This window comes from Lagenorhynchus albirostris, chromosome 1 (genome assembly GCF_949774975.1).
Source record: "Lagenorhynchus albirostris chromosome 1, mLagAlb1.1, whole genome shotgun sequence".
Taxonomy (NCBI): domain Eukaryota; kingdom Metazoa; phylum Chordata; class Mammalia; order Artiodactyla; family Delphinidae; genus Lagenorhynchus; species Lagenorhynchus albirostris.
This window is the reverse complement of record NC_083095.1, coordinates 177,713,465-177,741,038: the sequence shown is the minus strand read 5'-3', so window position 1 is coordinate 177,741,038 and position 27,574 is coordinate 177,713,465. Positions and strand designations below refer to the sequence as shown.

General features: G+C 36.0%; 1 protein-coding gene across 2 annotated transcripts in view; it reads right to left on the bottom strand.

The window, feature by feature from the left end:
• The window catches only part of PLXDC2 (plexin domain containing 2), a 413,757-nt gene that overhangs the window by 96,311 nt on the left and 289,872 nt on the right, over nt 1-27,574 (bottom strand). For both annotated transcript variants that reach the window (XM_060161213.1, XM_060161202.1), the window contains exons 8-10: nt 21,738-21,837; nt 11,987-12,082; nt 11,701-11,782 (exon numbers count right to left, since the gene is read on the bottom strand). In XM_060161213.1, the coding sequence (XP_060017196.1) occupies nt 11,701-11,782; nt 11,987-12,082; nt 21,738-21,837 (278 nt within the window). The remainder of the gene's footprint in view (nt 1-11,700; nt 11,783-11,986; nt 12,083-21,737; nt 21,838-27,574) is intronic.

Sequence of the window (27,574 nt, the reverse complement as noted above, 5' to 3'; positions counted from 1 at the left end):
GAAAGTAATAATAGAAAGAAAGAAATAAGAGAGTAACAAAACCTAAAGACAAATCCACCAATGATAACAAGCGCTAAAAGCTATACCAAAAAAAAAAAAAAAAAGAAAAAAAAATGGACAGACAGAACCTTAGGACAAATGGTAAAAGCAAAGCTCTACAGACAAAATCACACAAAGAAGCATACACATACACACTCACAAAAAGAGAAAAAGGGAAAAAATATATATATAAAAAGGAAGAGAGCAACCAAATCAATAAACAAATCTACCAATGATAATAAACTCTAAATACTAAACTAAGATAAACATAAAACCAGAAACAAATTAGATGCAGAAAGCAAACCCCAAGTCTACAGTTGCTCCCAAATTCCACAGTCTCAATTTTGGGATGATTCGTTGTCTATTCAGGTATTCCACAGATGCAGGGTACATCAAGTTGATTGTGGAGATTTAATCCGCTGCTCCTGAGGTTGCTGGGAGAGATTTCCCTTTCTCTTCTTTGTTCGCACAGCTCCTGGGGTTCAGCTTTGGATTTGGCCCCGCCTCTGCGTGTAGGTCGCCGGAGGGCGTCTGTTCTTCGCTCAGAGAGGACGGGGTTAAAGGAGACGCTGATTCGGGGGCTCTGGCTCACTCAGGCCAGGGGGAGGGAGGGGTAGGATGCGGGGCGATCCTGTGCGACAGAGGCCAGCGGGACGTTGCACCAGCCTGAGGCGCACCGTGTGTTCTCTCACGGTGGGAAGTTATCCGGGGAAGTTGTCCCTGGATCACGGGACCCTGGCAGTGGCAGGCTGCACAGGCTCCCGGGAGGGGGTTGTGGATAGTGACCTGTGCTCGCACACAGGCCTCTTGGTGGCAGCAGCAGCAGCCTTAGTGTCTCATGCCCATCTCTGGGGTCCTTGCTGATAGCCGTGGCTCACACCCATCTCTGGAGCTCGTTTAGGCAGTGCTGTGAATCCCCTCTCCTCATGCACCCCAAAACAATGGTCTCTTGCCTCTTAGGCAGTTCCAGGCTTTTTCCCAGACTCTCTTCGGCTAGCTGTGGTGCACTCGCCCCCTTCAGGCTGTGTTCACGCCCCCCAATTTTTATTTTAAATCCTGGCTCCACTGTTTCCTAGTTTCGGGACCTTGGCTAAGCTCAACCTTCCTAATTCTCATTTACTTAATCTGTGAAACAGGGACCTTAACACTTACCTCTTAATGTGACTGCAAAGATTGAATGAGATAACAGAATTAAAAGACTTTAGTGGAAGTAAAGGCTTTCCTGTGATGCCTGGCACATGGTAAGTATAGAATAAAAGGTAGGTACTATAATTATGTTAAGCATCTCCAAAGGTGAGGCATGCTTACCCTTAAAACAACCCCCTTTTCTTTTCTTTCAAAGCGCATGCAGTTTAGCAGCAGTAGCAGCAGCAGGAAATCTGGGCAAAGATAAAATAAACTTGTGTGCTAACAGAGTGCAGAGGAGAGAGAGATTAATTTTGATCAGAGCAAAGGTCAATGCAGAGGTCTTCTCTAGTGGTTGAAGACATTATTTTAGGAATATAAAATCTGTGTATTTTTAGGAGAGTCTATCATTAGAAATTAATGCAGACAAGATCATGATACATGGAGAGAACAGCTCCCCCTTGACTATGAATTGTCATTGAAGGGAAAATTCTAGAGCTGGGAGAAAGAAAAAGTGGCCCTCTAGGAAGGAGAAAAAAATGAGCATCACTAATCCGGAATCAGCCAACCCATATTATAATGATCCAGAAAAGGAAAATTTGAATGCTAGTCTTTGTTCAACCAATAAATCATTTTTATCTTGAAATATCTTCTTCTTTGTTTTCCCTAATAAAGTATACTAGCTTGGTCAGATTGCCCTACAATCATATAAAAAGATACAACTCTAGAATAACACTATTTAGATGTTCTTAGAGCTAAAGAAACAACAGGATTGTTGCATGCATTGCTGAATTACTGCATTTCCTGAACTTTTCCATGAATGACAAAATTCCTACCATAAAATTTCCCTCAAAACTCTGGGTAGGACAAGATTGTATCTCTGACTCAAAACTTGAGAGAGAATAAATTCTTTAGCGTTTAGAACATTTCATAAAAATCTTTAGTAGTATGTTCATATCAAGACATATGAAACAATCATATTTCAGCTTTTCTCAGAGACAGATTTTAGCAGAAAGCAAAAAATCAGAACCTATCCCAATGACACTTTTATCATTTTGTTATGTAAGTGTTGAAAGAGCTGGCTTAAGTAGGAATATACTGAATTTTGAATGTTTTTCTATATCTTGACATTAGATTTTCAGGAAAACAAATAATTAAACCAAACTACTTTCATTAAATGTTTTCTTCTTACCACAATATCAGAATTTTCATTATAAGACTGTTAATCTGAGGTTCACCTCCTACTCAATATCATGTCAATTTCGTTTAAAGGGAAGCCAGCTGTGAACTTTGGTTTTTGCTTTTAAATTTTGATTTCCTTGTCTTTTAAGGATCATATTTTTTTTCCATAATAATTTAGCACCTACTGTTTTTAAATTGAGAAATTCAATTTCATTCTTGGACAATTAAATTTTAATTATTTCCAGGGGAACTCATTAGTGCATTAGTACAAGCCAGCTAAGGGAATGGAATATGTAATTTAGCACTAAAATGCTCCATTTTTGCTACTCCATATATGTTTGCTAGATTGCATTTGCTGAAGTTTAGTTTTCTAAATTACAACCAAGTAAAATGCAGCCACCAGAGTTGGTTAACACCTAAGCAAAATTTTAAAATCACCTGGATGATCTTGAAAAAGCAGCTATAAAGAGATGTAATGCTAAATAATTCTACAGCTCTTATCTCTAGTTTGCCAAATGGTGCTCAGATGGAATGCAAACACAGCATTCACTGACTGGAAAATCAAAGATGACTTTAAATATGCCTTGATATTTCAGGGGGGCCTTGGTTACCAGGAGACTTGGCTCAAGACCTACCTGTTGCTTTAGAGTTTGGAAAAAAGAAAGCTGGTTTCCATTCTGTATTCATAGCCGTCTGTAGAGACTGGCAGATGGCCAGTGGCAAAAAGGAGACAGAGACCAAAATGCAAAATAGATGATAGATAGATCGATAGATAGATATAGATAGATAAAAATAACACAGTTCAGTACCTTTTTTTTTTTCAAAAAAAGTAAAGAATTACATGCATTTTATAACCAAAAGGCTAATAAACCTAATGCCATCTTTTCAGGGGAAAGAAACATAGCCCATACATTCAGCATTGATAATTTTCTGCTCCTGAAAGGTTCTTTAACTTTAGAATTTTCTGAAAGAGTATCCAAATTTTCTTAATACACTTTAACATATATTTCCTTTCTTTTAGGAATATATGTTTATTGATTGATTCAGTGTAGGTAATATGTACATATGGTGAAAATTCAAACTCTATAAAAGGGAATCTGATGAAATGATATTCTCTCTTTATGTCAATTTCCAATTCATGTCAGTTTCCCCAAAGGTGAAACTAGCTGCTACTCGTATCTTATATATCTTTTCAAAAGTATTCTCTATATTGGAATATACTTCAAAATGCTTTTATGTAATGGATAAAATAGCATCACACCTCATTATACTATTATAATTAATTCACACACAAAAATTCATACATTTGTTAAAGCTGGGCTTGGAATGCTCAAAAGGAAATAAAAATGGACTTTAATTCTGTATTCTTAAAAGACAAATGTGTTTATGTTATATTTCAGGACAAGCTAGTTAAGAGAAATACTAAGATTCTTTATCTAAATTTGAAGGATTATAAAGGGCCTAGCACTAAAATAAGTTCCAAATTCAATTCACCACTAATAAGCATTGCACGTCAAAAACAATCATCTTGGCTGTATGATATTTCTAGAAGCACCTCAGCTCCTTTAGAACAGTGAATTTCTACTGTGGTAGGAGTATTTTAATAAAAATTCAGAAATCAAAGATGTTCCAACAAATTTAACTAGCTAACAATGTTCCAACATCATCTGATTTATTTATTTTATATGCTGTACTTATCCAAAAATTTCTTGCTTTCTTTTATCATGATCTATTTCATTAACTCCTGATAGATTTTAACAACAAACATTTTTATCTTCAGAGCTTTCTTTTTGTAGTATTTCTCTATTCCAAATTAAGAATAAATGTTTCCACACAATTTTGGCCTACTGCAGGCTTACAGGACTTTCAGCCCACATGTTGCAAGAGCAGCATTTCCACTGTGCCTGCCTCAGATTACCCCAGGATCCCCTAAGGAGGTTTGTTAAAAAGTTAAATCCCTGGGCTCCACTCTGGACCTACTGAATATGGATCCCTTGGAGGGTTTCAGAGACATCTGCATTTTAACAAGCTTCAGTAGCAATTCTTCACTGTACTAATATGTGAGAATTACCGAACTTACGGCCACTCAGATGTAAAGAACATAAGCAGCAAATATATCTGGATGACATACGGATTTCACATTTTAGCATATACAGTCAAAGAGCTTTACTGATTTGTCCAAGATTAGTCAGTTAATTGTTGGCCGTGCCACTAGGCATTCAGACATCCAGTCGAATCTACCTCAGACAACAAAACACGGCCCCCTCTTTAGTTTCAATTTTGGGGAATTTTGATTCCTTTTTAATAACTCAGGAATGCTTCTTCCATTCTGAGCCCCTCTTGAACCTTGGCTGGCTAGTACTCCCTGACACAGGAAGTCCAGGTGGCCACCAGTTTCAGATTTATGGGCAATTTACCCACTATTGCTGAGTGTATATAATTAAAGTCTAATGTCTCCTTGATGCCTTCAATCAGAAATGACAGCAATTGTCTTCTTCCTGTCTATCATGACTAGGCGGAGTGGTAACAAAGCATTCCAATTAATTTTTCTTCAATTAAATAATTTTGTTGGATCTGATAGTTCAGCAAGGACGTATTTTCTACCAAAGACAAAAGTAGATTTTGTTAGTTATGAAGAGCTTCATATTTTGTATTTAAACCTGACATTCAATTTATATACTGAAAACAGTAACATTTTCAGCAATCAAAATATTAATAATCTGTAAATCTGATAAGCAGATGATTTCAACTTGAAAGTCAGCACGTTCGAACATAGATCAATAGAAGTTTATTTAAAATTCTTAGAGCTTGGTGAGTTCTAAATGTCCATCTGAAATTAGGTGCATTTCCAAGCAGAACTTTATTTTACCCCAATCCACTGAAATAAGCCTAAGGTTATAATTATTTTTGGATCAGGGCTCCTAGATTTCTCAAGTGGCTTCTATTTGATTATTAGGTCTGGACTCCACACCTTATCACCAAAGCTAACAAGTTTCCTTATGTGAAAGAATCATATAAATGTATAATTTACAAGTAGCTTCAAATGTGAATTTATTAGACCATATACGGCTTGTTACTCAACAATTGTAGGTTCCGGATCCTCTCCTTCAATCTTAAAATCTTGGGCTAAATTAAGTCTTACTGTTAAATCAGACCAACTTTATATGGCTTTGTATGGCCTTCTCAGGATTTCAGTGGAGTTGCACCTTACTTCAGGGCTAGATATTGAGGTGGGTAAGTAGGTAAAAATCATACTCAGTCAAAATATGCTTGGAATTCCCTTAGTACAGCCCTCTCAGGAGCCTGATACTCTGTCCCTTAATAAAACCAGTTCTTCCTCCAATGTCAGCATGGACTGTGGGGTGTGGGGTTTTTGTTGATGAAGTTGTTGGCTTGCTTTCCAGACCACGTGATATGAAAAATACCCACTGTTTCTTTAAATACTAGAGTCACACTCAATGCTGCAAATGTTCCCATGTTAAGGGGTATAGAGGATCAAGACCAAAGGAGAAAGATATATTCCAGTCACTTGGGTGCTGTTTTTCAGAAGCATAAGATTACTGATTGGGGAAAGGTTGGATCAACTGCACTACTTAAATTTGTTCTCTCCAACTCTCTTTTTTCTCCCAAACTTAGGTAGTTTAATTTCTGTAGGCTAAATGAGAATATAATAATATAAGCACATTCTCTTTTAAAAATTAGCTGTGTCTTGAGGATATGGGGAGGGGGAAGGGTAAGCTGTGACAAAGTGAGAGAGTGGCATGGACATATATACACTACCAAACATGAAATAGATAGCTAGTGGGAAGCAGCCGCATGGCACAGGGAGATCAGCTCGGTGCTTTGTGACCGCCTGGAGGGGTGGGATAGGGAGGGTGGGAGGGAGGGAGACGCAAGAGGAAAGAGATATGGGAACATATGTATATGTATAACTGATTCACTTTGTTATAAAGCAGAAACTGACACACCATTGTAAAGCAATTGTACTCCAATAAAGATGTTAAAAAAATTAGCTGTGCCTTTATATCCTTAATTAATTTAGGTTGATAATACATTTCATATTGTTAATGAATTATTAGCCAATATTTCTGACTTTATGTATTTTCAAAAATTTTGAAATATATTGCATGTGATACTTTCTTTCTATTTCTCTTCTTGCTACTGCAAAGAAATCCAATTCATTCAGTGGCCAATAACAGGCAGTGCCAGAGGATGCTCAGGGAGATGCAACAGAAATAACAGGTTAAAGAAAGGAAGAGAGCAGTTGTTCAGAAACACCTCTCCCTCATCTCATATTTTTAAAGTAAATATGTTATAGTACTCTTCTGTAGATCCATGTCTTTACCATTAGTAGAGGTCTGCCTATTCTATTTATTCTTTCGATGGGTGGCATCATACACTACATTTATTCCCAAATTTTTACCAGTACCAGTCTTATGACTTTGATTGGAACTAGGTAAATATATGGTGGAAAACTCTTTTCAAATGAGGCACCGAGAGACTGACTCCCCAGTGTTCAACGTGCTTAATGACAAATGTTGACATCATTTAACGTCAACATCAGGCATCAGCTTAATTCTTTCTATAGCCGTTTGGTTGACACTGACAAAGTCAATGGAGAGTAACAGCCAAAGTGAGCCATTAGAATTCTCAGGAAAGTGGAAATTTCTGGCCTCAGTTATTGGAGGGCTGTCAGTCCAAGCTGTCTGTGTTGGAGCCCTGTATTAGGTCAGGCGCTGTGTTGGGTGTTTACTAAAATGAGTAAGACTGAGACTGTGTTTCTACCCTTGAAATAATTTATGTTCTTTTATGTCCCCTTTGTTGATTCCTCCTTTTGTCTTCAACTCCATGTGGCAAAATTCAAATCATAAGAAAGAGTACGTAATGAATAGTAATACTCATTCTCCTGCCTGTCCCTGTTCACAATCGTTTCCCTAGAGACAAATATTGTTATCAGTCTCTTATGTATCTTTTCCGAGGTATTCTCTGTCTACAGAAACATACATGTATACAAATACTTTAAAATAATTGTATGTAATGGAAAACTAGCATCATACCTCATTATGCCATGCCATAGGCTGCTTCCTGGGATCTCTTCTGTTTTCAATTTACACTTTCTCCACAGCTGATCTCATTCAGTCCACTGAATTTAAACACTATCTATATGATGATGACTCTCCAATCTGAACTTCTGGCCATAACCTTTTCCTGGAATATGTGGCTCATATATCCCCACCTATACAGCATTTCCACTTGGAAGTCTGATAGGCATCTCAAACTGAACTAGTCCCCAATGAAACTCTTTATTTCTTCCCACCCTAGTCTCTATTTCGTATGTCATCTTACCTATCTCAAAAGACAAATGCCAGCATCCACCAAATTGCCCAAACAAAAATTTAAGAAGTATCCTGGATTCATATAGTTCCCTTTTCCTTCACTTCGAATCCACTAAGTAATCTGTGTTGCGTTGAAATGCTCTTTGCTTTCACTTTGGTGTAGCTGGTTCCTGGTTGTTCAGATCTAAGTTTAACCGTCCCTTTTCCCAAGAAGCCTTTTCTGGCCACTCAGATCAGAGCAACTACTGGCTCTCCAAACTCAACAGATCATTCATCATCAACTCTCTTTTTTGTTTAATTATCAATTCATTTATTTTCCAGCTTAATATGCTAAACTCAGCTCCCTGAGAACTCTGGCTTTGATTAATGCCTGGTTATTGTTCTAACTACTTCCGTGTTTAGACTAGTGCTTGCTGTTCAGATAAATGTGGAAAGTATTCAATAAATTTTTAAGTAAATGAATGAGTGAATGAATGTTTTTATTTTCAATTAAAAAATAAACTTTTGGAGGGTGATGGCTGATGAAACCAAGGTCTCTTCAAAAAGACAAGGTTGTCTAGCATGAAACCAACAAGTAAACTCCTGTTATTCCTATCGATTTTGCTATATTTTCCCTTATAATGTTCGATTCATTTCTTGTGCCGTAGCACTCACCACTGCTAACTTTATTTCCTGCATATCTATTTGCTTAAACTCTATCTCCCCATACTAAACATGTAAGCTCTATGAGGGAAGTGATTTTCTCTCTTTCCTTCACCACTGAATTCACAATCCAGGATAGTAACTTGAACACAGAGATACTAAAAAAATTTTGTTGAATGACTGAAGATAAAAGGTGTGGTTGATTCAGGTCCTCTCAGCTTTCAGTGAAGAAACAAAAGCACTCTTACCTAGAAGTAATGACCACCTGTCCCAAGAAAACACTCTTGATCATGGATCTCATTACATGTTCCTATAACTCAAATTCCTTTAGACCTTGGATAAGCCATTACAAATATTGTGCCTTAGTTTTGGCTTGCTGAAAACTGAGAATTAAAGGAAATAAACAAACCAATTAAAATTATCTTATCTTTCTAGAGGAAGCCCAGCTTGAGAATTCAATAATCACCACCAACTGATTATCATTCAGGGATAAGAAAGCACAAAGGAGAAGGTAAGAAGGATGGAAGAAAACAATCTGAGAGGCAATTTTTGCACTGCTTAGGATAAGACGCCTCTTGTTTTATTGAATTTGTCGATAAAAGCTCTAAAGTCTGGGGAAATGCTTCTGGGCAGCAAAAGCAAAGTTTTGATGCTCATAGGCCTAAGGAGAAATTAATAAAATGCAGTGGGGAAATTAAGTTGAACAAAAGTACAACGAGCCATAGTTAAACCAATTAATTAATCAGGTTTTGATATGTATATAACTGGGTTGCTGAAGAATTAAAAATAAATCCAAGATTTTAAACCAGTGTTTGGTATGCAACAAAACACCAAATGGTAACAGGCAGAAAATTCGAAGTTTTTCTTCATAGTGTTCTTTGATAAATTCTGTCCTCATTCATATGCATCACCACCTTTCTTTTTTCCATTAATCTTAAAAACAACCTATGCTTTCAGTAATATACAAAAGTCTTATGCTTTGCTTCATTCTCTTCTACATGCTTTTTATGCCAATTTCAAAACCATGCAATTTTCTTGCACCCACAATTATAGAAATATTTATTTTTTCAGTAGTATGTCTACTGTTTTTCAGGAAGCAGTTACGATTAAGTTGCTTAGCGTACCTGCAGCCTGGTGGGTGTGAGGCATCGAAAAGGCAGGCCAGGAAGCACACAGATTGAGTTTCAATTCCAAACTTATCACTTAAGAGCTCTGAAACCCTGCACAAATAACGGAAGCCTCAGTTTCCTCCTCTATAAAAATGTTATGTGAATTAAATATTTTTGAAAATTCCTGGAACAATGTCTGGCAGAGAAAACTCTCAATAAAATGGGAGCATTGACGGTATAAAGCGTTTTGCACAACTTGTGGATGTGTTTCAATTGTCAGAACTGCTTGTCTGGAGCTTTAAACATATATTTCCACCAAAAAATTTTTTTGAAAATAATGAAATGGTTAGTAGAAGGTAGGGTTCTAGACTAGTGTCCCAAACCTTCATTTATAATGACACTGTTTCAGTCGAGATTGTCTGAATAGTACTCTAGCTGGGGTAGCTAACTCGTCCTGGTTTTCCCTCAACTTTCCTGGTTTCAGCTCTGAAAGTCCCTCATCCTGGGAGATCCTTCATTCCCAGACAAGTTGAATCATGATTCCTTCCTTTGGAACCTAGCCATCATTCATTCACTCGTTCATTTTTCTGCAGTATCAGGTACATTCTTAGGCTGTGGAGATGTAAGGACAATTCACCTTTAATAAACCCAGAGCCTAGCAGAGGAGACAGACAAGTGACAAATGTCCATAAGCCTCGAGCTAAATGCTAATTATGGAGGTTGGAGCAGGATGCCGAGAACCACAGGGGCTGGGCGCCTCACACAGACTCATGGTTTAGGGAACGTTCTCAGAGGAGATGACCACTGAACTGGAACTTCAATTAGATATGCACCCCAAACCAGGACCTTTTACTTAATTCTTCTGGGCGTTTTTCATGTCTCAGATCAGCGTTACTAAAATATACCTATTAGAATGCCATCTCTTTAGATTCATTTTGGTCATTATCTAAACAGATTTTGACTAACTTCTGGTATGCTTGTAATTTGTGGCATGTCAGCAGTATTTGCATATAAATGACGACAAATCCTTAATTTTATAGCAGTTCTTCCCACTCTGGAGATATAGCCAAGTTAAAAATCTACTTTTAAGAATGGTGATCGCCTGCTTGCTTTTCCATTATTTGAAATTCGTTGCACAAAGGAAATTATTGGAACAACATGTTAAATTGAAAATAAAACAGCGGTTATAGTAAATAATATTGCTCTATCTGAAATACTGTAGTGGTTGTCCCAAAGTTAGCAAGTCACACATGTTTCCCATAGCTTGTTATCAAGGAATTGGCATTCTATTCTTTATACTTCAATAACTTTTAAAGTAGTCCTGAACATGTCCCTATCTTTACAGCAAAGGCTGCAGCAAGATGATAAGACACCAGCTTCTCATACAACAGAAAGCTCTGCTGGAACGTGCACAAACTTGAAGACTCAGTTCTCCTGGAGGAAGAAGCAGATTTTTCATAGACTCTGCAGGTGAGAGGGGACTTATTCCCGGACAGGCTGGAAGCTCCATGGTGGGCAGGGACCACATCTATATTAATCACTGCTGCTTTCCCAGCGCTCGGGACATAACTGCTACACAAAATGGTTGAGTAAATAAAACAAAAAATTAAAACGTCTTCACTCTGCATTTCCAACAAATGAGCATTCAGTCTCCGAAAAACTCTACAGACTGAAAAATCCTCTTTGCCATTCATGAAAATCAGCAAACCTCTTTGACACAACCAAGTGATTCAGCTTAAGTTTCAAAGTCAGTTATTTACAACCCAGGCCCAAACCGCACGTTCTATTTATGTAGAGTCCTGTTGGTGTCACTGTATTCCTCAGCCTCAGACTACACCTCTAATCTTGGTTAGTAACCTTTGAGATATTTATAGGAATTTGCTAAGAATGTTAATGTGATTATGCATAAACCATCCTTGTTATTGTGAAGATATGTCATACCATGATTTCTGAAGAATACGGACCAACAGCGGCAATTTATAGATTCATCAGTCATAATCATCATCTATCTTAAGCCCCCTAGCAATTATAAATATATGTCAGATAATTATCTTACGGACTACAAAGGTTCATGGTCACTTTGAGCAATCAAAGGAAAATACTACAATTCCCACGTCTGAGCATTTTTTGCATTTTGGTGTTTTGTTTAACACATGCACATTTGTTCATGTATATCCAGTCAACACACCTGACACATTCAAAATTCAATGGAAGAATAGAACAAGTCTTCATAAAGTTTAAAAATATTTTGCATTACTGTCTTTTACCTTTGAAGTTTACTACACCAACTGCAGTTGAAGCCAATCTGAGAGGATACACAGGGGCCGCAACCATTAAACTGGAGACATGCTAGGAAACAGAAGAGAATGGATGCATCAACACTAACTGGCAGCATGGAGGGAGAGAGAGAAAAAAAAGACTGCTCTGTCAAAATTAACATCACCCGCGCATCCCCATATACACGCAGGATCAAAAGACCCATGCGTAAAAAGATCAGATCATACACATTGCAAATCATTTTTCCCACCTAGCTATGTTTACATGTTAACTTACTAGGCAATGGGGTCATCTCCACAGCTGAAATATTGGTGATTTTTGACATTTGTAGTTCTACTCGGTGGTATTCATAAATTGTTCTTCTTCGAACATCTGTAAAAACAAAAAACAGCATGGAGAGTAGAAAAAAAATCCACTTTCAACATTTCTTCACTTATAAAACAACTGCATTTTAATAATGAATGTAGAATTATAAGCGTTTCACCTGATGGGGTTTTAAAATAAAAATTTAAAATAATCAAACCCTATAAAAAGGTTGATTATCAAAATCTGAAACTGTTGTACCCAGCAGCATTTTCATCAAGGAAGCTAAAAATGTTGATTAGGGTCTCAAATTTCTCACTTCATTAGCAGGGCTCAAACCCACTGTCATTCAGAGTATACTTAAGACATTTTCTTCATAGATTTATAAATTTTGAAAGATTTTGACATATGAAATCAAGAAGGTAAGATGACCCCACTTCTCTGAAGCTAAAACTAAAGTGAGTCCTTTAGGAATGGGTAGCAACTAAAAATTTTTCAGTCTAAGTAAAGCTGGTTTAGCTAGAATAAGAGTCTGATTCCTTTAAAGGTTTAGAATAAGTTTCTTTAATAAACTTGAAGACAGAAATTAAATCATTAAAAAATCAGTATTGCTATTTAATGTACAGTGTAATATCCAAGGAAGGTTAATAATTAGCACTTATATTACATGCAGGAATTTATAATAATTCATCAGCAAATCCAGTGGTGTTCCTGAGGAATAGGTTAGATAGAGACTTTGACAAGAAATTTAATAAGTAAAAATCAGATAAATACAAGCAAATGTATTTTATGACAAAAAAAGATGTTGATGATATATACTTAAAATCTACTTTTGAAAAAAGACCTGAGTCTTATACTATATTAGCTTGCTTGAGTTAGGTAAATGGAAATGGAAAATTGATATTATCGGTATTTTACTTAGCTCTTGGAATGCTTATAACGACAGGAATGCATTTCCTGAATACTATTATATCTACCAGGAATTATTTGGGAAGCTATAAATTATTTTTAAAATGTCATAGTATCCAACTTGGGGAAGTCATATGTCATAGTGGTTCATAATGCATGCATTTGAAAAGCCTGGTTCAAGTCCCAGGCTTGCTACTTGGTATCTGCATGAACTTTGGCTCTTTTGTTAGCCTTTCTATGCTTCGCTGTCCTCGCCTATAAAATAAAGATAATAGTACCTCTATCACAGATCTGTTTTGAGAATTAAAATGAGATAGTAAATGAAAGTTGCTTAGAATAATCCCTTTCACATTGTAAGTTCAATAAATGTCAGATATAATTTTTGTCTAACATCAATATGGCAACCATAGATCATACTGGTTATATGCTGCATGTACTGATCTAATTTCTATAGATCTAGGCCCTGAAATCAGGCTTCTAGGAATTTGTTTCCCCTCTTATATTAGGGAAAGTTAAATTTTGATTAAAGGAAATAGACCAACAATGATCTCCTCTAGGACATAAAACAGGAGTGTGGTGCCCAGAAGACAGCAAACTCTCTTTTAGTAACAGTGTTCAGGAAATGTAGATACCTACACATCCAGGAGGAAAGTCAAACATTTACTCACAACCTACACATATCTGTTTCTCTCCACTCATATTCTTTCACCCATTTCTGATTATTCACAATGAAATTCTACTGCAGAAGAGGAAGAGGGGGAGGGGTCCAAAATGAACTCTTTGGAGGCAAGGAATGCTTCTAGAACGCTAGGAATGCTTCACTGAATATATCTTCAGGTTTCTCAGATTGGGAAACACTGATTAAAAATGTTAATCCAATTCACATCTTTTTGGTATAAGCGAAAGATGCATATATAATTTTCAAAGTGCAAACTTTATCCAATATTAGAGAAATTTCATGATATTTAGTAAGGTTTCTTGAGGTACATGAATAATGTCTTTTCTTTTTCCTTTTTCTTTTTTTAACTTTTAAGGCATTTGAAACGATTACTCAGTTTCTGCCTTTGTCTAAAGAGGACACGTGCTTTCCTATGCATTTTGCTAAACAATTTAGGTTTTGGAAATAAATAAATAATATAGACTTGCCATGAGATCACTGTGATGGGGGTTTCTGAGTCTTCTTCATACTAAAGTTTGCACAGTATCATATTAGTAGGTGCTTAAAATACCAGTTTTCTTTTAACTTCATACTACACTTTGAAAAGTTCAAACTATGGACATGACTGTGAAGCCTCTGGGAGTTTAATTATTAATCATGTAAATGGGGTAAAGGGAAGCAGTGACATTTTTGCCATGCTAGTTCTATCACCTGCTCAGATAACTCCAACTATTGGGAGGAGATGAATTTAATAAAACCAAAATTAATGAGAACGTGTTTTGTTTGATGACCTGCCAATTAATGACAGCTTCCAAATGGTCATTTCTGTTGTGTATCATACATCTCCCTGTCAAAAACAAGTAATTAGGAATGTATTTACTGGTAGCTCCTGCCAATACTAGAAGCTTTCATTTGATTCCAGAAATGTATTTAGCCCATGTGTCTTCTTTAGAAAGTTAGCCAAAATAATGGTGAACCAAACATTCAGTACCTTAGCTGTGGTGATACAGCTTCAACTGTTTCATTACATCTTTACAAAACCAAGATCAACTATAATAACCATTAGGGGCTTTTAAAATTTTTTAAAAAATGAAATGAAATAAATCTCTGAGTAGCTAACACATAGAGAATAAAATTCAGTAATCAAAATCTTAAGGTGATATGATTCAAAGTGTAACTATTGAATTGCATGGTTTTAGACATTTTAAACAATATCAGCAGGAGGGACAGAGTGATTGTACTGAAACACCAGGAATCCTCTCCAATCAATATCCACTTTAGCTCAAATGAAAACAGTTTAATGAGTACCCTGTGGCATGATTAGCCATGATCCAGTTTACTTGTCTGTCTTGAAAATTAACATTCACACAGAGAATGTATGAGTAATTTCCTCAATTGTCTGATTCTTTATATAAATATTTTAATATTTTGTCTGGATTGTCAAGTAAATGATTAGCTAACATTTCCTTATTTATGTGTTGTCAATGCTTAATTACTGGTCCCAAATGATTATTTCTTATTTTCTTTACTAGTTCCCACTGAGCCCAGCACACAGCACCATTTACTGAGTACTCTTTAATGTAAATAGCATGTATTGCACAACTACAAGTTCATTCCCAGCATAAAGACTCAGGAAAAAAGAGACTCTTGAGAGAAGAAGTGCACTATTATAGAAGTTATAAGCTTCCCACACGAAAATGCAATGCATTACCAGAATTAGCTAGTTGGAGTTGTGAAATGAAGCATCTACAAATAGAAGATGCTTTTGCCTGAAACATTTAAAAATTCTTGGGACTTCCCTGGCGGTCCAGTTGTTAAGACTCTGCACTTCCACTGCAGGGGGCACAGGTTCGATCCCTGGTCAGGTAACTAAGATCCTGCGTGCCGTGTAGTGTGGCAAAAAAAAAAAAAAAAAAATTCTCCCTGTAGTTCTATTAAAAAATAATATAATTCAGCATTGGAAAAGGCAACATAAAATTTAGGTGACCATGAGGTGTTAATCTGAACCTCTCATATTTTCCTCTCATTATTCTTTTGTGTTCATAGAAATTCTAAAAAAAATTCTCAAATATGTCAAAATTAATCAGTGATTTATAATATCCAGAAAATTCTTAAATTTTTGCTTCTTTTGAAAAATCAAGATCAAGCAAATAGGGTATGTTAGAAATGTATGTATTAAAGCAATAAAATATCACTTTGCATAATGCTATCTATCTTGGAAGAGTTTTGTGAGAGGATACTTTATGGGGAAAATGTCATGATTTCTATTTCTTCTTCCTTTTGTTCAGCCTCGAGTGAGCTAGTGTGTACTTGACAACAGAAGCACCTAATGAAGCTGTGTGGTAAAGAGAAGCAATTTTATCTTCTGTAAAATGAATACGTTTGAAGTGTTTTCCATTTTGAGGAACACAAGGTAAGATGACACAATTTCTTGAAGGATTTGTAGAGCGATCCGTCCTTAAATGAATGAAAAGACCCTGATAACTTTGAAAATAACAGGTGAGGCTCAGTTCTTCTGAAAGAGCTTTAATTGGGGTGTATAAATTGTTAAGAAAAAAAAAGTCATGTTTTTCCAAGACTATTTGTTTCTTCCATAGTTTGTCAACATGTTCTTTTATTTTAGTTGCTAAGTAATTCTAATGGATGTGTCCTACCACTGAATCCAAAATTACAATATTTTATGGGCAAAATCAATTAAAGTGAAATGCTTAAATTTGAAAATGTATCACTGAATAATATCGAAAATTCTAAGGCCTTTCAGAAGGCAAAGAAGAAGTAAAAAGTAGGTTAATGTAAATATTATACTTGAAATTTAATGTTCTATTTAAACATGTGCATATGGTCCACTGTCACCCTGTTCAGTATGGTGACCATTAGTCATACACAACTCTTAAAATTAATTGAATCCCATTAAAAATTCAATACCCCAGTTTCACTAGCCACATTTTAAGTGCATAGTAGTCACATGTAGCTAGTAAGTCTGTATTGGACAATTCAGATTTAAAACATTTCATCAGCACAGAAAGTTCTATTGGACAGTACTGGTCTATACTACTATTTTTTTGAGAATTAATGCTTAAGACATTTTGCTTAATAAAAGTGCATCTCTGTTTCTTAAGGTTATGTTTTTCTTTTCAGTCTGTGAACATAATTTTGATCAAGTTCTTTGAGAAACTGCTGACTGGTCTGTAAGCTCATAGAGACCGTGTATGGCAAACTATATCCAATGTTCCTCAAAGAGTTCCCTAAATCTCTAAGTATTTTTAAAATATGTTTTCTCTCCAAATTAGTTGTCAGTTTTATTTTTGAAAATGCTAATGTTTCTTATTGAGCTGTGAATAATAATAACCAAAAAGCAAAGGCACACTGTAGCGTACACAATGTCAATAAATTTAAAACAGAAGATGCTGATGAGAAAGGGATTGGTGTTGAGAAAGAACCAGATAATGCATGCTGGTGAGAAGAAAAAAGTGGAGTATTCTAAGGGATTCAGAAATTGCCATTATCGTAACTTGTAGTAGAACCATTTCAAGTTAGGTCAGCTGCTTTCCAGATTAGTTTCTAGTACAAGAATTCTGCGTGTGTGTGTTAAAGTAACTTTCACATTACTGAAATGACATAGACTTAAGTTTCCAAATAAACGGACCATGGAGGCATGAACGGATTTTCTGGGTTTCTTGCTGGAAATGTTATGCTCATTAAGCTCAGAAGGTGGAGAAAAAGGTGAGGGATGATGGGGAAGGTCAGCACTGTGGAGATTAAGATCAAAATTCAAAACGTTAAACGGGAGGAGAGAGAAACAAACAAGTAGAACAGTACTATAGAGCACTGTAGGTTTACCCAGGAAGGCCTCTGCACACTGCAGAAAAAAATATGGAGGGTCACGAGCTGAGGCTGAGAAAGAATTACTTGGCAGAGCTACTTAACCAGAAATTATGGCAATTCAACATGACCTATGAATATATGACAATGTCAGAACTTTCTGGTAATCAAAAGAATATTAGAGCGACAATGAAACATCACGTTCTGCTTATCAAATTTGCGAAGTTTAAAAAATGATAGTAGTGTCTGAGAGCATTTGGGGAAATGGGATATCTGATATGATGCTGGTGGGGGAGTAGATTGGTACAACCCTTACAGAAAGCAATGTGTCAAAATACATAAAAATTCATTAACATTCCATGGTTACATATTCATTTTTTATGGATTAGATATGAGTAAAAATTCAAAAGCAAGGATGTTTAGCACTGCTGTTTTACTGACAATTAATATGAAAAGCAACCTACATGACAAACCAGTGCTGAAAACAGATTACACAAATTATGAAACAAAGGAATTTGTTGCAGCTATTAACGACCACGTTTACACAGGTATTTAGCAGTGTAAGAAAAACGTGTTGTATACGTTATAAGAAAAACAGGTGGCAAAAATATGTATAGGATAATGCCAATTTTCTTACCCTGTGTGTGTGTGTTTGTGTGTGTATACACTATAAACAAAAGATTGGATGCAGAGATATGAAAACATTGATTGTTATCTCTCTGTAGTAGGTTTACAGGCAATTTAATTTCCTTCTTTGAGTTTTCTATTATTTTGCCAATTCCTCTGAACTAATATGGACTATGCTTATAATAATTTTTACACTCGTATTTCTGTAATGAATAAACAAGGTCATTGTATGTAGACCTGTTTTTCACATCTGTACCTGTGGAGATTGAATTGGATGATCTCTATACTTTTTTTTTTCTGTTTCTAAAGTTCTACAAAATAGTTTATGAAAAACAGAAGGTGATGCAGAGATATACATACACGTGGACAGACACACACAACAATATGTTAAGAAACAAATGCTGTCATCGTCAGAAAGAATGAGTTTCAGAGAGTGTCAAGGTGTCCTTGAGTGGAAATCCCCTGTGGCCTCACTCTCATGGGCACTGGGCCTGGGTGTGGACACCTCAGTCAGCATCACTGTCTTTTTAAAGTAACAATGTAGATGCCGATGGATAAGCAATACAAGTAAATATAAATACAGTGTTACTTTGTGCCAGGTACCACATGCTATACACATATTCTATCTTAGGTACTAAGATGGTCATTTTGCATATAAAGAAAGTTATAGAAATTAAATAATATGTTCAAGGTCTCATGACCAGTATTCACATTACAATTTCCCTTATACATTCTGGACTTTTAACTAGTTTTTCTTTTTCTTTTTTTAATATAAGAGTTAATTTCACCATAGACATTTTTCATTTTTTTGAAGGAGCAAAGGAATCCCCTTGTAACTTCAGAACTATTTACTGATTTACTAACAATGCCTAAATTCCCTTTGATATTTTAAACTATCAGATCACCTAATCTTTTTTGAAAGGTAAAGACTATTTTAATAAACTATGCCTGAAAGTTACATGGAAAACATTTGGAAGCCTTTAAAAACTGAAAAACAATTTTTTTGTTGTTGATGTTATGATGGCGGGGAGGAATCTTCGTAATAAACAAATTCAATTTGCCTTAAAGCTTTTTGAATGCTCTACCAAACCTTCACCAAATCTGATAAGAATGGTATACTATTGTGGTCCCACTGGGAAAAATTACTCTCAACGTTGTGGCTCACTTTCCCATGTTGTCATGGCTAGATTAAGCAAAGGATCTAGGTTCTATAACCCATGTAACCAAAATGATTTAAAGAACAGAAAATTGATCTTATGAGAACAAGGTCCTGTGTAATAATGCACCTTGGAATACAGAAGAAAGCAAGCCGCCCATTACTTAGGATAATGATCAGTTTTTCCCTAAATTCACTCAGGAGAAGAAAAAGGGGTAACAGAGATGAAAGATTTAAATTCCCTATGAGGATGACTCCTAATAATGAAGGTTATTAAACAGGGGAACAGAATCTTGAAAAGGACTTAAATATTTATCTAAATTCTAATTGTACAAGTAAGTAACATACTGATCTCTAGGAATCATCTGATTTCTCAGGAAAAAATGATACTTGTATAACTTGTATTACGATATTCTTGGGTTAGCCTAATGTCTGAAGAAAACAAGTATGCTTTTTTGTTTTCCAGCTGAGAATACAATGCAGCCATGCAACCATATCTTTCCTATTATACAGAACCTCCTGTAACAGATACTGTTACACCTGATAAATGTGGGAACAGATTTTTAAGGAGATTAAAATTTTTCTGTTCCCCCAAAGATTTTTAAGTAGAACACATCAATTCCAGTGTTCTTGCTGAAATACAGTCTCATCTAATGGCAGGGATGAGTAGATTAGAAACTCAGGACTTCCGTTCCTTCCTGGCAAATTTTCTCAAGGTGACAGTGAGGTCAACAGGAAATGTAAATGTCACTCCAGCACATAGCCTGCCTGAGAGAAGCTTCTCCCTGAACTCAAAGCTTGAGTACTTTCTTTAGATTAATGCTGACTCCCAAACTTTAGACATAATCTGTTCTCAAAATTCATATTAATTTTGCCAATTTATTCAATGAAATTTATATTTGAGAAGGATATTTTCCCCTCTAAACATAATGGTCACCCTGTTACAATATAACAAGGGGTGCAAAATTGCATTTTGGGACTCTGAAGTCTGAGTACAATTTTATCATGTCTCAGTTCTGACACAACACTTGAATATTACAATACATTTGTAAAAAAATTTTTTTTGTACGTTGGTGGGTCTTTTTCTCTAAACAATAATATATCAGCACTTCAATGTGGACCAAGATGCCTTCTGAGGAAGTTGCAAATAAAATTCTTTCTGGGATGAAAGAAGCCACAAATAAACTAAAACTAGCGATTCTTTTACTTGTGCAGTAATTGACTCAGGTCATGCTTGACTAACTCCTCTGAAAGGAAGAATGTGAGAACATTCCTCCTCACACAGAAGTCAACTTGGCCTCTCCCAGGGTTCAGCCTCTTGACTAAGAGTTCTGTCAGGATGTCTTTATGTTGCCTACACATAAGGATATATCTCTGCTTTGTTCACAGTACAGGTTTGTTTCTGGAAAATCTGCCTTGATTTAACAGGTGGCTGGAATATTACCTCCCGCAAATTCTCAGCTAATAAGGAGAAACAGCCACGGAAGATTCACGGTCTTCACCAAGCAGAACTGCCACATATGAATGTCATTCTAAACTGTAATTGTAAGATAACCCCTATAATGTTTCCAGCCAATCCTCTGCTCTGAAAAGTCTGATTTCCACGTCATTTACTTTCTATATTTGAGGTGACATAAACAGAATTAGTTCAAGTCAAGACCAAACAGCATATGCATGTGATAAAATAAGTCTACCACTATAATGAAATAAAGAATTTTGCTCAAGAACTTTGAGCAAAAGGGAAAGGAATGATCTAATCTTGAGATGTATCATAACCTCTTGCTTTACATAAGTACATCTGGGACACAAACAGTCACCTTTGGTACTAACATACCCAAGCAACCCTCAGGGCTGTTCTTGAACTAGAAGGAGGTTTTAAAAAACAGAAGCTTTCAAAAGAGGGCTATTTACATGATCAGAACTACTACAAACAGCAGTTACCATTTGGATTTCTACTACGATGAACAGATGCCCAAAGTAACATATATGTTTTTCTTCTACAAATGTAAACTAGATTAGATATAGGCAAAAATGATTTAAACAAAGAGAATAAAATATATTGTGTGGTAGGTATGGCTCCATCAAGATTTTTTTAACCTCAGTTTATACGTTTTGAAAATCTTCCTTCAGGCTCTCAAACAGTTTTATACAAACATGTTAAACATGAAACGGTACAAGGCTGATCTTTTGCTGATAAATTTATTTAAATGAAATAAACAATCATACACCTATCAATCAAATGATCTGTCACTCTTTTATGTTCCTCTTCCTATTAATAAAAGAAATATATCTGCACAACCAAGCTAACTATTCCAAAGAATCCAAATTCTCTTCGTTTGGCTATTTAACTTCTCTTCACCTAAATTATTAGTCCAACACTAACAGAGAGATAGCAAATGCCAAAAAGACTTACAAGCCAAACAATATAATTAACAAGCAGCAATTAGCTAAGTGATTCGATTGTTCAAAGAGTCACATCTGCCCTAGATCAATCTCCTTTAAATTTACCCCACAGCAGGCTCAGACTCTGCCATTACCCTTCTTCTACATACTGGGAATTTGTTGGATCCTGTGGACAACGACAAATGCATCTGACAGCCCCACTTTCACTGGGTGATTGGTCGAACTTATCTGTGTGACCAAGACAGGAATCTGGAAAAGAAAAAGCAGATTGCTGTGAGTTAGATTTGAATTTCATTTGGGGTAGGTGTGGGGAATGCGACCATCTTTTTTAATGGATAAAATTTGATTATGGAGATGAAGGAAGAGAGAGAGCAGGAAACATTAGAGAAGAAAAACATACAATATCTAAAAATAACATCTGTTTAGTGCTATTCGATGGGTTAAAGTGACAAGAGAGTTCCTGGTCCTACAGACAGGGCTACTTGATGATGAAAGTAACAGATTCTCAGAAAATCTAACTGATGCTGAATACTGAAAATTTCTCACACATACAAGCACACCATGAATGCACGTAGTGCGGACTATCATTACAGAGATAGAGATTCTTTTTGTACCATTTGTTTCCCCCAAAGACTCTATTATATATTCATTTTCATAGTTTTAAAAAATCCTTGTTTACAAGTGGCCTTATAGATATAAAACCTAGAGAAAGATAATACGTGCATTCCTAAACATATATAAATATATATGTGACAATATCATCGTTGATTAATATATAGCGATATTTGGCAATTGCTTCTTAATGGATGAACTTCACTATTCTGGTTAAAACTCATATGGAAAACTTATGAATTATTATGGGTCAGTTCAAGGTCATATTTCCTAAATTTAAACCTCAATAGAGCCCAAATCTGCATATTATAGACATTTGTAATGTGTACAGTTTAAAAAAATAAGGACACACTGAGACTATATTAAACATGATACAACAGTTATAAATGAGACAAACTCTTGGAGCCGTTTTTTCTAGATTTAGAAAAGAATCATTGGAGATATGATTACTATCTTTACTACCAGTTTTATAGAAATGAAAATGGGAATGAAAACATCTTCAATACATAAAGGGACAAGAAACAATATGGAAGGATAAATGCACGAACAAGTCTTTTAAGTAGAATAAGCAGATTGTGGGCCATCTGTGGGTAATTCATTAAAGATCATATTAGATCAGACATGGTTGTATAAGCCATAATAAACAGCGTGGCAATAAAAAAGAAGGAAAATAGGGGACTTCCCTGGTGTTGCAGTGGTTAAGAATCTGCCTGCCAATGCAGGGGACACAGGTTCGATCCCTCGCCCAGGAAGATCCCACATGTTGCAGAGCAACTAAGCCCATGTGCCACAACCACTGAGCCTGCACTCTAGAGCCTGCAAGCCACAACTACTGAGCCCACGCGCCACAACTACTGAAGCCTGCGTGCCTACAGCCCATGCTCCGCAACAAGAGAAGCCACCGCAATGAGAAGCCCGTGCACCGCAACAAAGAGTAGTCCCCACTCTCCGCAACTAGAGAAAGCCTGGGCGCACCAACAAAGACCCAATGCAGTCAAAAATAAATAAATAAAATAAGTAAATTTAAAAAAAAGAAGGAAAATAACTTGGAGAGAAGATGTAATAAGGACTGTACTTCTTATTTTTGCCCCTGACATCATGAAGTTGTAAAAAGTGTTATTTTGTTGAAACTAAGAGGAAATTTTAATGTTTCTGAAATTTGTGGAATTATCTCAAAATAGTAAATGGAAGATATTTTCCTTTTATGTACTAATCAGTCCTCTCTTGAACAATGTTGTAGTATTGCCAGTTTTATATCAGTGTGTCCAGTTCTTAACCACCATTAAGAAGTATTCTGATATTTGGACAACAGAAACAAACAAAATCAAACCAAGATTTTTGTCCCTAAAAGTTCATTTACTAAATGAAACTCTGATATAATTTATTTATGGTAATTGCTAAGCCATACTCAGTATCAATGTATGTAATCCCTTTTCTTAGGGTACATTATATTATTACCCAGTTTATACTCCATGTTGAAGAATGCTAATATAAGTGCAATTTATATTTAAGACAGACTTACAGTGAAAGAAGAAAAGGCAAAGGGATAGAAAGCCACAGAAAAAATTTCCAATTCAAGTTATTTTTGTATATCCTAATACGACAAGCTCATAATTTTTAAACAGCATCATTAATAGATGCCTGCTTAGGAGTAAGTATGAAAGCTTTGCTACTGGATTTGTTACTTGCTTTCATTCTTACAACATCTATGACTGCAGTTTTCCTCTGCAAGGTATGAAATATTTTACCAGATAATTCTGTGGTAATTAATTGTACTTCTTCTTTCGCATACTCAAAGCAGAGCTTGAGTTTATATTGTTATCAACTGGAAAATTCTATTATATTGTTATGAATATTACATTATCATATGAGAGCTTGTTTTTCAGGTCACATGTCTTGGATCTGCAGACATCCTAGCTTCTCTTCTCTTCACATTATCTACCCCATCTCTTCTATCTCTCTTTATCTCTTCCCTTATCTAGCCATCTTTCATTTTTATTTTGTTTTCTCCATCTCTTTCTTTCTTTTCACTCCCTTCCTTTATATTTTATCTCTAAGTCAAACTCTCTCCTCCTGTGCATTTGATCTGTGGTACATTGACTGCACTAACGGCCTCAGTCCATGGCCTCTTTTCTGCCGTCTCACTTGGTGGACCTCTGCCATTCTGCCTCTGCCTCAGTAATATGGCAAAAGAAGACAACAGCAAACTTGAAGCAGAAGAGAGGCTTGAAAAGGTGCCTGTACATTTCCACCTCCTTTCTGGGACTTCTGCCACTGCCATGAGAATATACCCTGCTGAAGATCTATGAGAGACACGTGGAGGAATTTTTTCTTTCTAGCAGAGGTCATCCTTGAACAACTAGCCCCTAGCCAATCCACCAGCTAACAACTGACACATGAGTGAGCCCAGCTGAGATCAGCAGAGTCTTATACCTTGTGAGAAATAAGAAATAGAGTTGTTTAGGCCACTACATTTTTGGGGTGATTTGTTACACAGCAATACTAACCAATGCATTCTCTACTAAAGCTCTAATAGCCAATACAAACTTCTCTGGGTGTCTCTATAGAAAATGAAGTAGCATTCTTCCTCCTAGGTTTCTGGGAATCAGATAAATATCTCTTTAGGTACAATTAAACTTGAAATATTGGAAAGGTCCATTAAAAAGATGCATTTTCTGCATCTTTTTTTTCACTCTTCTGTATCTTTTTATTTTCTAGTTTATTCTTTTCCCTGTGGATTCCAAAAATGAAGACCAAGGTGTATAATTTACCCAGATTTAGCTTCATTTAACTTAAGGTAAATCCATGCAAGATCAAAATGGGTAACCTAACAATGTAGAGAGTTTTTTGTCCACTGAAAATAATCCTATCGTAAATTGGCCAACCCTCTAGGAAGACAGTAGATGACCTGTAAGGACTCTTTCAAACCTCAAATTCAACGATTTAATTCTACTGAATGATCTAGACTTTCCCAAGCTTCACCAAGTACATTGTTAATAATGATCCAAAAAAATTATAAGGGTGAATTCATTCATAATATTTATCATTTATAATATTTATTTATAATAATATTCATTTATATTATTCTATATATATATTATTGAATATATTGAATATATATATTGAATTATTGAATATATATTATTCAATATAAATATATTTGAATATATTATTCAAATAATATTTATTTATAATAATATTCATTTATAATATTTATATTAGTTGAACATTTTCTCTGTATTATTGTAGGCACTGGAATTACAGGAGAAAACAAAAAAGCCCCTGCTCTCATAGAGCTTACATTCTAGAGAGTAGAGACTGACATGAAGACAAGTGAACATAAAAAATACAGTATGCCAGGAGGTGGTAAGTGCCAAGGAGGAAATGAAAACATGGGGAAGATACAGTGAGGGATGGGGGCCTCTTTAAGAGAAGGAGTCACAGAAGATTTCTGTGATAATGTGACTTTTCTGTAGTAGGAGAACCTACCATATGGAGATTTGGGGAACAGCTCTGTAGAGAGACCAGTACATGCAAAGGCCTTGTTTGAATTGCTTTTGCTGTCTTTTAGGAAATAAAAGGTTATCACTGGAGCAGAGGGAGTAAATAAGAGTGCTGAAGGAGATGGGACGCAGTGACGACAGATCAGAGGGAGCATGTATTCCCTGCAAGCCACGGCAATGACTCTGGATTTTATTCCAAGTTGTATGGGGAAGGGTTAGACCGTCTTGAACAGAGGAAGGACATTCCCTTACATCTGAAAAAGATCACACTAACTGATGTGTAATCTGGACTGGAGGGGGAAAAGAGAGACAGAGAAACTAGTTAGAAGGGTATCACCATTTTGCAGATGTGGAATGGGTGGCTTGGAGTACACTAGGTAAGTGATAAGAGCTGGAGCGACAGGAAGATGATTCTGGACGAATATGCCATGGATTTAAGGAGAGTGAGAAAAAGAAGAGAGTCAACAGTGTCACCAAGACTTTTGGTCTTAACAGCAAGAAAAATGGAGTTGAGCTTTTCATCGGAGCCAGCATGCTGTTGCACACCTTCAGGGTTCATTTCCATTGCCGGCTATGAGGATGGTGTGTACTGAAGCATCCAGAGATGGAGGAGACTAGGGCAGGAAGCAGTGGAAAAGGATGATGGCAATACCACTGGCCTCAAATGCTTGTCTTCCAAATTTTCTAGAGTTCATGAATAAAAGCATAGAATTTCTAAAACTCTGGTATTTTATCCTGATTAAATATTAACATGAAAATGTACAAGAAGCTTTTGATTCCCTACATTTTCCTAGAAGCCACCCAAACCTTTGATAAAATGATTACATATCAGGTTTAGAAAACAAAACACTATGGCCAATTGAATTAAATGCTTAATTTGGTAAAAGATTAACGAGGCAAAGTCCAGGCTTTCTCTTAGATTTCTTTCAAGAACATGTCTGCCTCTCTCCACCTGATACTGTCCTATCTTTTTCACTTTGCCTTCTTGGACTGTTATCTTTTTACCTCAAAACCTCAAAGGCGTGGGGTTGTTCAGCGTAAGGATGGTTCATCCACTCACACTTACTGCAGCCAAGTAATTGGGCTGTGTGAGCTCTCTGTGAGCCAGACTGCAAGTTCCCACGACAGTTTAGAATGAGAGGCCATTTGTTAGGCTGAATCAGGAGCACTGCTAAAACCACATTTAACATGAACTATTTTTTGACTAACATCAACAAAGCAATTGTGTGTATGTATATAAATAAACTATCTAGAATTAGAGCCAAAAGTGTGCAAGAAAGGATCTGTCATAGTGTCACAGTCCCCTGGTCTACAGAGGACTCTGTATTGGATAAGTAGCCAAGTCAGAGAAGCAGGCACGAAGGATGATGCCCAAAGTCCAAAAACGCTGCTTATGGAAGCTATCCTTTATCCTATCTACAAATTTATATTCATCCTTAAAATGTCTCCTAAGTTAGTTCCTGGGGATGTCAGGAAGCCAATCTAAAATAATACAAACTCTGAACTACACAAGCTTTAAAAAAAAATGTAGTTCATTATTTTCAAATGCCTATAATACTTGCCTTTTTATAATTAAAGCAAAGCTAAATCTTCACTCGGCCTCTGTATGATTTGTAATGAATCATAAATTTCTGAGAATGAGTTTTACAATTAGATTCATTCCACAGGATAGATATAGAAAAGGAGCATTAACGCCAGTTAAAATATGCTTCCATTTCAGCTTACATAAGCATTTATAAACTCTTTTCTTTAAGGTGTTTTAATTTTCCTGCCATTTCACAAGACACAGATAAGTTTGTTGTTTAAGTAAGTATAATTTTTTTCTATAAATGATACAGTAAGCAAATGAAGTATGGCGACAGAAAAGAGTT